General features: G+C 37.2%; 2 protein-coding genes across 6 annotated transcripts in view; one reads left to right on the forward strand and one right to left on the reverse strand.

Annotated features, from left to right (window-relative positions):
* Shab (Shaker cognate b) overlaps nucleotides 1-3,296 on the forward strand; it is a 48,661-nt gene extending 45,365 nt beyond the window's left edge. For 3 of the 5 annotated variants that reach the window (XM_064037012.1, XM_049850956.2, XM_049850954.2), the window contains 5 exons: nucleotides 354-504; nucleotides 920-1,308; nucleotides 1,553-1,625; nucleotides 2,303-2,439; nucleotides 2,845-3,296. In XM_064037012.1, the coding sequence (XP_063893082.1) occupies nucleotides 354-504; nucleotides 920-1,308; nucleotides 1,553-1,625; nucleotides 2,303-2,439; nucleotides 2,845-2,943 (849 nt within the window). In that variant the 3' untranslated portion in view covers nucleotides 2,944-3,296. The remainder of the gene's footprint in view (nucleotides 1-353; nucleotides 505-919; nucleotides 1,309-1,552; nucleotides 1,626-2,302; nucleotides 2,440-2,844) is intronic. The other 2 variants (XM_049850955.2, XR_007512261.2) reach the window with 2 other exon arrangements.
* A 67-nt stretch (nucleotides 3,297-3,363) lies between these two features.
* LOC110379620 (N-alpha-acetyltransferase 60) lies at nucleotides 3,364-11,041 on the reverse strand. Its single transcript, XM_021339359.3, has 6 exons — nucleotides 10,858-11,041; nucleotides 10,400-10,505; nucleotides 9,481-9,712; nucleotides 8,866-9,037; nucleotides 5,735-5,947; nucleotides 3,364-5,460 (listed from the first exon to the last, which is right to left on the reverse strand). Exons 1-6 carry the CDS (start codon nucleotides 10,872-10,874, stop codon nucleotides 5,400-5,402), a joined length of 801 nt encoding a protein of 266 aa, XP_021195034.3. The 5' UTR covers nucleotides 10,875-11,041; the 3' UTR covers nucleotides 3,364-5,399.
* Between the last annotated feature and the right edge of the window lie 4,168 nt (nucleotides 11,042-15,209).

Below are 15,209 nucleotides of genomic sequence, written 5' to 3' on the forward strand. Positions count from 1 at the left end.
TAGCATTAACCTGTAAGTATTTACATACTTATTATTTTAGGTTTAGAACAATAATTACCCATCCGTAGGTTTGTATGATTTCTTTCGGTTGAAATGTTTGCAGCTAATCATTTAATTAACATAGGATTCTTAAAGGTAATATTTATCAAACATATACCTTACTAGCCTTCACTTGATAGCGCCCAAAATTGCATATTTCCAACTTTCTCTCCTCTGAAGTTCCTTCTCTCTATCTCTGACACTGTGATTGTTTCAAAAGTTTACGGTAGTACCTAATTTCAGAACGATTTTCTACAAATTCCTAGTAGTTTATTTTCTGAGATGAATAACAGTCAACGTAACACTTGATGTAGGGTTATAAGGAGTTCATTGACGCGGAGCAGCTGATGCCCATGTCGACGTCGGACCTGCGACAGCCCGTGTGCGTGGAGCTGGCGTGTCTGCAGCGACACCCCGCGCCCAAGGCGCTGCCCGAAGCCACGCCCAACAGCCTCGACAGCCCAGGTGCGTAAGCACATGTACATATAACACTGCCACAACACTGCCGTAGACTACAGAAGTTTTTTACACGTCTAATAAATTCACCACGAAGTCGCAAAAGTCGTACGAACCATTCTGTTGTGTACGAGGCGCGTGTTCATACCTTTTGTTACAATTTAAATTATTAGATTGTGTTCTTAGTATTCCTTAAATGTGCAATAATCCCGTAGGCGTAGAATATTTTGATCTATAAATAATTGTCACTATTTAGTATTTTGTCCTTATTCGTTCACTGTTGTGATGTCGATGTCCTTTCGGCACTTATATGTTCCTTTTATTGTACTCTAACCACGTGTATCGTATGATATGTGTATAAGAGCAGCATACGCCGTATGTTGTCGTGTGCGGCTCCATGTGCGTATTATGTCTTACATTACAGATACATTTGCATCATGCCTTACGCACCCTTTTCCTTCAGAGGGCGACATCGCATGCGAGAACGACTCATCAAACTTGTATGTGAATCCTCTGGACGGTAGCGGCGGTGGCGGCGCGGGTGGGGGTGGGGGCGGGGTGTCCGCAGAGTATAATGGAGTGCGCAGGAGTGCATCTGGGGATGGAAGCGTGTTGTGTGCCAAAGGTTCACAGGGCGAAGTGTCGCCGCTCGGCTCGCGCGTCAGCCTGACGGGCGCGGGCGCGGCGCCGGGGGCGGGGGCGGTGGCGCGGCCGCTGGACGCGTCGCGCACGAGTCTGCCGCAGCCGCTGGACGAAGCGCCCGCCGCCGCCGACGACGCCAAGCCCAAACACAGAAAGGCTCGCTTCCAACAGGTGAGCTGTCGCGACCCGCAGCGCTGCTCACCGATATCAAGCTTCATACAAATGGTTCGGTAGTGTGTCCGAGTGCCCTCGTCTTCCCAACCTTGTCCGACGTGATGGTTGCATGCTGTTGCACATTTTGACTAATAGATATTACTCGTGTTTGGAATGCATGTGCTGTCACTGCCTTCATGTTATAACGATGCTTCTTTCAAAGGTCATGTGGGTAACGCGAACATGATCGTTTGTCCCACAGGACTGGACGGAGGAAGAGAGGAAGCCGCCGAGAGGGATAGCCACGAGGATCATTAATCACCACATCCTGTTTGGTTTGTTTTTATTTAATTACGTATACATACTTACAACCATATACGTAAGCTTTAGCTACACGGCAAACTATAATTCGATGGGAATTGCAAAAAATACGACTAGACTGGAATTTACTATAAAAGACAAATGCTATAAAAAAAACATGCCTCAAGATCGTTCTGTAATACGGATTGCGATGCCAGCTTTGCCTGCCTATAATATATAATTTAAGACAGGTGATTTTCTACGTCTGAGAATGAAAACGATTGAATGGCTTATTAAAATGCCTTTGTCATTTAACTGAATTCTGATATTATTGATTTTGCAGTGTGGTTTGATTTGTCCAGTAACAAACAGACAGAATCCTACATTTTTTCCCCCTTGAAGAAAATGGCCTAGCTACCTTATACGATCATGCACTGCTGCTACACTAAATTTAAAAACAATGAGACAGTAGTCAAAACCTAAAAGCCGATATTTACTTACATATTCCGTTATAGGTGAATGATAATATAATTTACCAAACTAGAAAACGTCGCGAAATGAGTGTCCCGGCATCACATCGGCATTTACATTCCTTGAAAATTCTATTTTCGTTTAGACTCAAAACTTAGCTTTGTTTATAATAAAATTATCACACAGGTCTATAAAAAGAAATGATTTGTGGCATAATTTGATATTTTGTGAACCTACACAGGTAAGAATGGCAACAAGCGCGGCGGCGGCTGGCCGCTAGAGGGCGACTCTCGCTCGCGCTCCATACTCAAGAACAAGGAGTCGAGGGGCACTGACAGCGAGCTGCTACTCCAGGAGACCACCTCGCTCGGTGCCAACGTGAGTACACCATAGACATTTTACTATGCTAAAATAAGAACTATTTGCTACAGAGCGTACCAAAAAAAAAGTGAAATACCAACATTTTCTATGGCTTATCCGCAAAATAAGTCTATGCGTTGTGAAATGTTCCTTATTCAAACAAGGGACTATTACGGTGGGATGCACCATTTAACCATTTTCCATTGACCAGTGGGAGACAATTTAACGACTGGTAATAGTTTGGGTATCGATAAAGTTAAATGGTGCAACTCACCCTCATTGTTATGCGCTAAATAAGGAAATCCTATTTGCCTTGCAAATGATGCATCTGAAAATGAGTTCCTACCATTGTTAAGTAGTAGCTTTTCGAAAGCCTGTACGGGATAGGCTAGATAGATTGATTATATGGGGGCAATGTTTCAGGGCGATTCTGGCAGCGAGTCGTCGCCGATTAGATTGAAAGACTTCAAGGGGCAGAACCACAAGGGCGGCGCCGCGGAGAGAGACAACCTAGTCACGTAGTTAGTGTGTAGAGGGCGCTTCTCGCTTGACATGCCTCGCCCCACACACGACGCGAACATTAATACTTAGAATGCAATAACATAAAATTATATACAAATAATTTTAACATATCATTGGGCGATTGTGACTGCTTGTTGAATAGATTTTCATTTCGTAGAATTATAAATATTGTAAAAAATATTACTTATTGTAATAATCGTTCATTCCAATCGAAAAGTTGAAGAAACCTATTTGTTAAGTTTTTTTACGTGCAATTATTAATTGCTAATTTTAATGTAAGCGATATAGTTTGTACAGCATAGTTGATGAAAAATGAAGCAATTATTAAAATTAAACATTTTCTGAAATTGTTATCAACTGTTTTCTTTAAACCTTTATGCGTGTTCGATGCTGGGCAGGTACCGCAATAACAGACAGGCATTGTCAACAATGATATTTATTTGGAAGCTAAAATCTTTTCCTATTTTAGAGTATTAAACATAGAATTATAACGTAAAATTTCCATTTAACATTAGGAACGTGCTATATAGAAAAGGACAATTTAACACACAAATGTCGACCTTAATATTACAATGTTGCAAAACTTTACAAGTCGAGTGATGACAATATCACAAATTACAAAACGTAATACAACTATCATGACTGCTTTTGGAATTTATACAAATAATTTAATAATGGTCCGAATAATAATACTCAATGTTCAAATTAATGATAAACATTAATTTAATTAATACTAAATCAAAAAGAATTAAACATCGATTGTATGAGTGATAACAAAACTAACACATTAAAATACTTTGGTTCAAGTGAGTACATTAATAAATCTACGTACACTGGATTGACTGGATGCAGAAATAAATTGTTCTGAAGTGCCCAAAATATACACGAAACACAGAAAGTGAATTAAACCATTTATCGGCTAGATAGTGTACATTTAATTAAAAGCACTTAGAGAGAAAAGCTCTCTGAGGCTTTGAACATTAATTTATCGTAACAAATGCATGCATCGGAGAGACTGTTCAGTTTCATAGGTGTATTACCTACTAAAAAACTTTACAAACTGAACACAATGTACATATCTTACTTTAATACTTCACAAAACTTCGAAGACGTTTAGGCACGTGAAATAAACAATACAACAGCCTTCTTTTGATAATATTAATTGTAAATTCGTCTTATTCGTAATCTGTACATGCCTATTTAAATACACGTTAAAAAACTATTTACATAAATTACTAATCGAATAATTTACATTTACCTAGAGAAGATTCTACGGTATTGTGTAGTATTAGAGTATTATATTATACACTAAAAGCGTTTACTAATGGACGTACTCACAGAGTTTGAAACAGATATCAGCATTATGTCATATTTAGAACCATATTAAAATTGGTATTTTCTGCAATCAGCAAAAATAATAATTATTTACATCAATGAAACAGTTTTTTTAATCTCATCAGTTTGAGACATTGCGTAAGTCGCTGATTTAAAGTCAAGAGCTTTTTCGAAATCTGATGTAACTATACTATTAATTTTCAAGGAGCAATAGGCTTGTTACATATACAATACGTATACGTAAGGTATTAGATGATTTCGGGTTATTTGGTGTTTCGAAGTTCCAAAGTCTCATGATAGGAAGATAGTCTGTTTTGACCCGAAATAGATGGTCTTGTCTGTGCAGTGATTGGTAGGTATCAGACTAACGCTGACAGCTGTTTCGCCCCCATTGGCCATCTCTCCGCTCACGCGTGCATTGCTCATGCAGCCGATACAGGTATTGCTCATAAATAATAGTTTTATTGTTACAACATTATTGTTTATCCGTACATTATGTCTTACATTGAACACACAGGCACCTTACTTTAGTAATCTTGGCAGTATATCATGGCACGTGACACTTTGTTATATTTCTGTAGCAATCGATGCCGTCCCTCTTACTCAAACAAACGCAACTATTTTAAACCAAATTGTATTTTCGTGTACAAAATGATCATCCCTCTTTCGTTTTATATGAAAATACAATGAATTATTAAATTTAAAGCTTTGAGTAATAAAAATATCACAAATAACTTTGTCAGTTTGATATATGAAGCCAAATTGATGGTCCCTCGCGGGAGCAAAATGTTTGTTTGAGTTTGTTCGTGTTGGTGTTTCCCCTTCTAGTCTAATTACGTAATAATATAAAAATATGTCCACAGCACAGGGTTGGTGTTGTTCTTGTTGTGCTAATATACTACTATCAAATTTGGCTTCACGTCAATGTATAAAAACAATAAACAGTGCTCTCTATAAATTATTCATAACTTAGTGATATTAATAAATTCTCTCGTTCAATCACTGCTTACACACTGCACATCTACGTTTTGTGGAATTTTCTGAAAACGTAGCAAAGTTGTAAACGAAATCCATAAAGTGTTCCGATTCTCATGGTGAGAGAATGTCAGGAATGCGTAGAGTTAGATCGCTTCCCCATCAGACCGAACCGCGCCCATCCGCGTCGTCGTGCTGGAGAAACGCCTTAGAAACACAATGCAAAATATTTTAACTTAAATACTAAATTTGTAAAAATAATAACAATTCCTTTGACGAAGTGCCAGATTTTACCTGTTACATCTAAGGAAAAACATCGGGTGAGTCACAATATTTGTTCGACGGACTTATTCAATCACAAAAACATGCTTTGCAGAAGAATGACAAAAGTAAAACTAGTTTAAGAACTACCGAAAATGTTGCGTAATATTAGCAGGTTAGTCGGCACTGTTCGTGTGACACACTGGGGTCGCGGCACTACCTGTGCCAGGCGATGGTGAGCGCGGTGCGCAGCTTGCCCCACAGCCACGGGTACAGGCCGCCGCCGCGCCACGCCGCGCGCGCCACGTACTTCACGTAGTCGTACAGCCCCCACGGCGCGTGCCCGCCGTTCACGTAGTACACGTACGTGAAGCCGTCTTTACACCGCCCCTTGATCGAGTAGTAGTACGGCAGAAATGAGTGCAGGCGAAATCTACAAAACACAATACTTATTTATTAAGATATAGTAGAATACATGTAAAGGAATTTAAAAGGAAGAATAACTTAGCGGAGTCAATTGTCGATTCTATAGAAAGCAGAACGTTCATTGTGTGCTGTCTGGTTCAGAAAGTTTATCCATTTTAACACTGGGTTAGCGTCATGGTCTCTTGGTTTTAAATTAGATTTAGATTTTGATAATTATCTATTTTATACAAAAGTTCTATTACAAAAGGTTCGTGTTTTGTTATGTCCTAAATTTTATTTTAGTTTGAACCTAATGAGTGCTATGCACGCTCAAGTACCTAAACCTTTGCGTGTATAGTTACCATTGTACATCTTTTACTGAAATAGTACCTCTACATGTATTTTATTTTACATTCACAAATAGTTTTCATGTAACTATACCTGTAGGTACCTAATGCAGGTCAAGGAAATCCAATCTAAGATTGCTGATAAGATAGTTTATGTACATTCGTACTTCCATCGTCAACGTTTAAAAACTAGATATTATTACAAGTAGGTATGACATATTGGGTATTGTATGATGATAAAACCTTCCTACTTAAGATAACAGCTAGTCACTACATCAGAACGGATTATGATCGGTATTTTCAATGGATTAAATAAAGCTATGAGACAGACGACAGACAGAAAGTTAAGAAGATCACTAGAGTCACAAAAAATAGTTTTGGTAAACCTAGCTGCTTGTTGCCATTTTAGGAATAAGTGAAACTTTGTAAAATCATATTTTATAAATTACTGGAAGGGAAGGAAGCTTCCTTCCTCTTAGGTCTAATATTTGAATCAGAAACTACGATCCTGTAATGAATCGGATATTTATTACCGGTCAGTTATAATGCAATTATACTGCAGTGCGTATTTTAAATCAACAGGTTCTTATTTCTATAATAATCTTCTGAATCGAACCATCCCGTTATAAGAGCATTAAGCTTTGGTTTCCTAGGAAAGCGGTGCCGTCATATAGCGACCGTAATACAGCGGTGAAAGACATCACCAGAACGTTGTCTATGTAAACAAAATGGGGCGGTTTCCTAGAGAGCGGTAACTGACGCCGTAACTTCAAAAAGCGGTGCCGCCATTTGCATGACGGCCGTCTTGACGGTGTCAGATAGTTTGGTGAACGTTTTATTGAAAGCGGTGAAGCTTTTTTAATACGTATTTGTGTTTTTTTTTTCGGAACAACGTCAAAAATTTGTTACAACTCTTGGAGCAGCGAGGACGACGAAATTTTAATAGATTTCGTTCGAAACCACGAAGGCAATATCTAACATAAAAAGTAGAGATTATAGAAAAGTCAACTGAAACAGAATTGGTGTTGTGAAATTTGAGAAATATTAAATAAAACAGGTTAGTAAGTATGATACAACTAACAAAAAGTTCATGACGGTGTGTTAAAACGGCCGTGGAACTTTCCACATGTAATCACCGTAAAGACGACCGTCTATTTGCGTCCGTAATAAGACGGCCGCTATATGACGGCACCGCTTTCCTAGGAAACCCAAGCTTTAGTGCACTATGTCTGTTTATTTAGATAGTTACATCAGTAGATTTGTTTCTTCACTAAAAAGTTAATTAATGCTCTGTCAGTACTAATATTACAAAGCTTAAGTTAAAAAAGAGCTTGTTTGCTTTTTTGCTTAAATGTTCTCTCTCTGAACACTAGTCTGATTTGAAAAATTCTAGATAGCTTACTTTTAAACGTTTTATTCGGATGTGCGAAGTCGAAAGTAGTTCCCACGAGGCGTGGCGAATCACTGGTAAAGTCTACTATTGAATAATATCAGACTTTGCACTTTGTCTAGACTTTACTAATAGCGGTGCCTTGGGCAAATTCCACATAACGTGGAGCATCGAAGGTCATAAAAGTAGAAAGTTTTTAAGCAGTATAAGTTATTATTCATCTTTAATCATAAATATTTTGTGTAATTCAATGCGTTTAAATACTTTATTTACTGAATTACATAATTTATATCGTTACGGTCTTTTTTATCGGCCCACTGCTGGGCACATGCCTCCTCTCACACGCAGAAGGATTGAGCATTTTCATAATTTATATCACATATACAGATATTAAGATTAAATATAAGTACCTACCTATTTTTTTGTCGAATTGATATAATATCAAGTTAGTAGTTAGTGAGATATCTACAGATAATATCGGAATAAGTATATGTTGTAAAATATTTTGATCTATCTGAATGCAGGCAGATAAGAGAAAATGAATTCGCGATTCATATAACGTTTAGTAAACTTTTTGTTCAGATATTTCGCTTAGTACATTCGCACGAAAAATTCGGTACATTCACATAAGTAGTCAAAAACCTTCAAAACAGAAATGAAAGATAAAACGTGAATCATTGCAAAAAGAACCTTGTAGAGTATCGTAAAGTCCCACGCCGCTTTACCGTGACTTTCAACTACTTACTATATCGGTAGTACGTAAGAGGAAAACACCGATTTATCTCTACCGATATCTTATTGATAAAAAAGTATTTTCGAAGAATGAGCGTGACACGCATTTCGTCGATTGGCGCACCTATCATTGAGTACAGATGTCGAACAATGTACCTACTAAAAACGAATGTAATCTACGCATAGCAACATAACATAGAGAATTTGTTAAGTGTAGCCCGTACAGCTATCTTTGAAATAGTTTTAGACCCCTAGAGGTTTACTTTGAATAACCTTGCCTTTGGAATCAATTGTATTGTAGGAACCCAAATCCGAAAAAAAAAGTCAAATGGGCGTTCTAATTTAACAGCAGTTTCCCTTAAAATAACGTTTATCTTATTGATGAAAGAAATGGGCTTAAAGAAAAATATAAACCAGCTGATAATTAAATGTATTATCTAAGAAATAAACAAGCTGATAATTAAAAAATCAACTCACCTTCTGTGTTCATAAAAAAGTATAGCTTCTGTGTTGGTGGTGAGCACGTGCAGGAATATGGCCTTGACGCGGTGCTCATGCGGCGGCTGCGGCACGGGGCCCGCCAGGTGGTTGATGAGCACGTCCAGTAGCATCGTCGCCACGCCCGACCGACGGAACGAACGAGCTACCCCTGCAGACAATACAAGTTACATATTAACCGCAATCCCAATATTCAATCTATCTTGATTTGCTTACTAGACACACATACAAGTAATTACAAATAAGCAAAACAACATAAAAGATCGATGTATTGGGAACGGCCATAAGTTTCAATAACAAAGAGGAAAGATTTACATATGTATTTGTATGTACATTATTGGTTTATTCTGAAAACACACCTAGAATGCTACAATGGGGATATTGTTTTGGTAATATTTTATAACTTATTTACACAGTAGACCTAACAAAGCAGTCATCAAGCAGGCAAATATTGAGCACACAAAATTAGATGTTTGTGAAACAACAACTAATTATGCTCTGTGCTAATGCACTGATAATCACTTCAAAATCAGTAGCCTTTCTTATTCTTACTTATTGTTATGCTTTATAAAAACAGTAAATAAAGTAACATACCTAAAGACAGTATGTAAGCAACAAGTGTATCCTTTGAGGCGAACCATCTTGACAGTATTCCCCGATCTTCTGCATTCAGTTTCAAGTAAGGCTTTATTTCAGCCACAATAAGGCCTATAATCTCACTTTTGTGCACCGCTGCCAGGGCAAAAAACCTTTCTGAAGAAGTAATGTCCTCATACCATGACTGAGGGTATTCTATAGGAAACCAATCTCTGCATAGAGATCTCACCTGAAATATCGAAAATAATAAATTGTTTGACAGAGACAGAAAAAAAAGTTAAACCTTAACATTACATATCTCAGATCTGCAGCGTTATCATGAAATCATATAAACATACACCAATGCAATGTTATTTTTGAAAGGTTACAATCCCTAATGTTGTGAAACCCTGTGATTGTTAGTGGCCATAGAAATATGAATAATGTCATTATTTTATGTGTATTGTTCACAAAATTATTGACAAACTGCATCTTAAATCAATATTGAACTGTGACCTTTTGCTTACTAAGATTAAATGAGGAAACCCAAAGTATTGGCTATTCCTGAGATTTTTAACAGAGGCAATAAATTGTATGAAGTTGATTAAATAGTGTATTTATTACACAACTTAATGAGTCATGATTCTTGCTCACCTAATTTATGGAAATGTTTTTCCACCTGTAAAATGTTTATTACTCATATGGAATTTTGCAGTGTTTGGATTTATTTTTAGACATGAATTCACAGCCTAACTGTAGCTTATGAAACCGATTTAACTATTATGAAATTTTATGTATATTTTAACTTGAATTTTACGATAGTTATAAATAAGTAAGATAAACATCAAATAGGTGCTATGACCTATTATAGGTTGAGTTCATATATTACAGGGTCACTCATTAGGTCATGTCAGATATAGTGATAATGAGCACTAACCTCCTCTAGGTCATCAGGGCACAAGAAACGCAACTGAATATCTTTTAGAGAGCATTTTGCGTCTTTCGACTTCTCAATTATTACTTGGAAGCCTTCAGAAAGGTACCTGAAATAAAACCATTAGTAAACACTATTACAGAACTGAAATAATTCTAAACTGTATGATGTCATAGTCTTTATGTTATTAGCTTTTGTTGTATAGGGAATTAGCATTGGGAACAAATGATATTTTCTCACACAATTAAAAATCAGCTTAGAGTGCATAATAAACACGCCTAAAGCAAGTATACACAAAGGTTGCATTTGAAACTCAAAACAAATATAGAGTACCTTGCCCGCTCAATTGATCAATTTATCCAATTATAGAGTTCAAGGAAGACAGAGCAGGCACACAAACAAGCGAGAAACACAGTCGATTGAATCCCGATAAATAAATAGGGACACGCAAAAGAACTCACCAGCTGAACCCAGCCATTCGGTAAATCGGCCATTAATACTGTCACTCAATAATCTTTACGAGTAAACATGTTATCACATCCAAAAACTTTCATACTATTGCATTAGTGAGAACTATAAGCGCAAATCCGATAACATTTTCCTTTTGACTAGTTAAATAAATTCGATTTGTCAAATCCTAATCACCAATTGACAACTATGACATAAACATTATTTGACAGAATAGTGCCTAGTGCGTCATTCTGCAAGTTTTTCAATATTGCTTTGATAGTCGATTTTAAAGAGTACGTTTAGCTAACGAGTAGATAAAATCAAATAACTTGTGATAGAGAGTAATAATAATTGATTTTTACTCACTGTTGAAATATAAAACTTACTAAACAGTATGCTTCATATGTCGTTATTGCTAAACCCCGGCATGGAACGTGACGTTTATTGCCAACATGAAAAAAAAAATTTTTTTGGTGTAGCAACTTTTGTGGAAAAGCGGCTAAAGAGGATTACAATCTCGCATTTATATCTCTGACTGAAAGCCTTGTATCTATGGTCATAAATAAAAATAAAAAAAACTGGCTACAGAAAAAGGGCCTTCACCTTTTTAAATACCTAGATCAAGAAAGTCTACTGGCCAGCCCTTCCTTGGTTTAGCTCTGTCCAAGTTCTCTTTTCTCAAGAATCCACTGTGTTATACACTTATGAACCCGTAGTTTTTTCATATATCTTCCTTCATTTTTATACATTTTATTTTACAAAGCACGTAATGTGCTACAGAATCTTGTTTTCGTCGTGATTCTAAGTAAGGAAGCTAGTGTTAGGTATTTATTTCATATTGAAAATAAATAGGAAATGCAATTTATTTTATAGTTGTTTTTTTTTTATTATTTTTGTTCGGGCCTTAAGGCGTATTCATTTCAACTTGTTAAAAATGTAACTCAATTCTATGCGTTCCTGAAAATCTTGGCTGATTACCTCCTCTTTTCAAATATGTGCTGGCGACATGGGAAAAATCAGGGGCGGACCCAGCCCTCAGAAAAGGTTGTGAGCGCATTCTTCAGACACTGATGACACTGATTCAGATGGCTGAAAAATCACATATCGACATTTACATTTATGAAATTTAGGTACATAGAGCTATATAAGGAGTACATAAGGATGTACATACAGAGCTAGTATACAAGTGAGTACCTAAATAGGGGTACGGAGTTGGTACATAGGGAAGTTCTTAAGTAGGTAGGTACGTAATGGAGTATACGAGGTAAGTATTACATAAGGAAGTTTAATGGGAGAGTATAATTAAGGTAAGTACATAAAAATAAATAATAAGAAGTATGACGTCACAGGTAAATGGTGGCCACTGGGAAAAATCAACAGAATGCGAGTATGCAAATACGTCATAAAGAAAGGGATATTATAAATTGCATATCAAATAAATAATCGCCTATCAATAAATACTCATCATTTATATTCTTTTTTACATCAAATAACTTACTTCACTACAAATAAACTAAATGTTTAACAAAACTCAAACTGCAGATAATTCGAAATTATACATCAATATGAAATTGCTTTTTTTATTATAATGCAATACAGTTAAATTTATTCTTGTACAAAAATACTACATACACAGCATTAATACTGAATGCACAGCAAATTTTCCATATTTCATAGCAAAATAACTATCCCAGTCGCATATTAACCAGTAAGTACAACAAAACCTATTCATCATATTTGTCTTAATTTTCAAGAAGCCATGCTCGGCAAATTTAATGAGTATTATAACAAAAAAACCTGTCACATTGGATTATTTCTAAAAACAGAACAAATTAACTGAAAAAGGTTCGCGGCTTCGCGCGCTTTTTCGTCACTGGAGTGCAGAGTGGCGCGAGCGAGTAAGATAGAGTTCAATTAAAAAACATTGTATTAAAAATTGAAGCTAGTAACGAAAACGAATCGCTGCAAAATCGACTCCACGTAGTCTTGTTTGCCCTACCCCTAGAGTGCAATTCAAAACCGCGTAGGCGCGGAGGGGCGAGGCGGCCTGCGAGCTGAGGAGCAGGTAGTTTTAACGCCAGTAAGCCGAAGCTACGGTGGTGAGCGTGAAAATCAACTGCGACGATAAGCTCGCATGGGACCGCCGGAGCCACGAAGCGCCGGAGCCGTGACAGAAGCCATGCTTGCTGCATGTTGCATGCTTACTTCCATGTTGCATGCCTGCTTACATGATGCATGCCTGCTTGCATGCTTCAGGCTTGTTTGCATGCTTCTTACAGGAAAATAAAAATTCCAAAACTATGCCAAAAGATGATTCTGAATATAAACATTCTGAAATATGATATTATAGTAGTAGCCTTTTAATGACTACTTATATGAAATGTATGCCAAAAGGAAATACTGACAATGACTGACAATGCACCAGCCCCAATTTTTTTAAGAACTATAGTATGTATGTGCAAGCATAGCATCGGACTTGCGATCCGACTCAAGTACGTGGCGCCACCTGCAGAAGCTAAAAATGTTGCCTATTGGGCAAAAAAGGAAGCGTGGACGCTTATAAATAATTCAATAAATTACAATTTTGTATTTAATTTTATATTTTTTTGCTGATTTCATTATGCCGTAATTAATAAATAATAAGATGACTGTGACTAATAAAAAGCTGTTTTATTCAGAAAAACTGCTGTAGATAATATAAAAATAGAAGCTATATTTAAAAGAAAAAGAGTTAACATGTATAATGTGCATTATGATTATTAGCTGTGCATTGATGAAAAAGCTTTTGCTTTAGGAAAAATCGCTGTACGATGCGAAAATAAATTGGAGTGTGTTTAGTGATATTTTGAGTTAAATATTTTGCTGTGCAATCAGTAATTTTGATGGGAATTCGGAATCTTATTGCATAGAAAAAGGATATTTTTTCATTTGCGTTTAAATACTACCCATAAAGAAATCCATACACGAGGATCATCTAGTGTAAATAATTGAACGGAGTGATTCCACATGTGTTAGTGTATCAGCGGGTACTTATTGTAGTGGAGGATTTGATTCCTCGATGCTCACCAGACGCCGCGGTATCGCCTTACACTGAGCGTGCCACAGATGGACTATGTTCACACGAAATGTCGCTCGATCACTCCACTTGAGTTGCACTGTTTAGTTTTATACTTACTTGCAGTGCGAGAATGCTACTTTCCAACTTAACATGTGCTTCTATCTATGTATTAGGTCTTGAGAATGTTCAGTTCAATTATAAGACCGCAGTTTCGAAGTCTTCATTTTTATCATTTTAACAAACTTGCCTAAATGTCTGCCCTTATCCCCAGCCCGTTATTAGTTCTGGTTGAGTAGTATATTTAACAAAATTTTTAGTTCAGTTCCACTTTTTGCCAGTCCCTAAGCTCACTGTTTTATATTAATGAAGTATTTATCCGTCGAATAAGAGCAAAACACATGAGATTAAAGCGTAAAATTGAGCATGCTGTTCTCCGCCTCTGTAATTAATATCTTATGTGTTGGCGCACAAAAACTGTGTTAGTCAAAGTATAAGATATCGCTCGTCCGTCAGTCGGTGCATGTGTAGCGAGTGTGTAACGCGAGCCGCCGCCGGCGCACGCGCCTCGCGCTTCATTTGCACTCAATCTTAATATTGCAGCCACGATGCACCATTACTAATTCATAACAACCTTTTTGTACAATGTTTTTATTTCTCTGGAAGTTTGAAATCTCGGAATTGTAACATTAGTCATGCGATGATAAATTAACAATGTTAATCGATTAGGGCGCGTTGACATGTTGCTACAATGAAATAATGAAGTACTTATTGAATAAGTGCCCATACCATATGTCTCGCGATCCTATATAGTTACATTATCCTGAGACAAAGCAAACGGATGCTCATCGATGATTCGATCCGAGCTTATCGGTGGTCGGTAACATCTTAGACTCCGCCTGCGATAAATCAGCCTTATTTCTCATAAATTCTCTTAAAGTAGTCATAATTACATAATTTGCCGATATGTTTATTGGCCTCATTAGTGTCGGTCGCGAAAAATGTGAGAGTGATAAGATAGGGGTGAGAACAAGAGAGGCGTTGTGCGCCCGCGCCGGGGCGGGCGAGCGCCGGAAGCGGCGGCGGCCAGGGGTCGCCCTATCGCGCATCAGCCGACGAGCCGTACCTACTCCACTGCCTCTTCTCAGAAATGTCAACTGCGGGACGAATGGGGAAACGAAAACGAACCTACTGTCAAAGAGATACATACTTTTTGATTAGGCTACAAAGTTAGTAATATGTGATGTTGTACCGCCCCATACGATTTAAGTAAGTACCAAAAAGTATGTTATCTAAATATGTGAATAA

The sequence above is a fragment of the Helicoverpa armigera genome, chromosome 11 (genome assembly GCF_030705265.1).
Source record: "Helicoverpa armigera isolate CAAS_96S chromosome 11, ASM3070526v1, whole genome shotgun sequence".
Lineage (NCBI taxonomy): Eukaryota > Metazoa > Arthropoda > Insecta > Lepidoptera > Noctuidae > Helicoverpa > Helicoverpa armigera.

Excerpts from the sequence above, each read along its gene's own strand:
- LOC110379620 (XM_021339359.3), bottom strand. Across the intron at positions 9,038-9,480 it reads TGCTTACATACTGTCTTTAG|GGGTAGCTCGTTCGTTCCGT; the intron begins GTATGTTACTTT and ends TATTGTCTGCAG. Across the intron at positions 5,461-5,734 it reads CTCACCATCGCCTGGCACAG|GCGTTTCTCCAGCACGACGA; the intron begins GTAGTGCCGCGA and ends TGTGTTTCTAAG.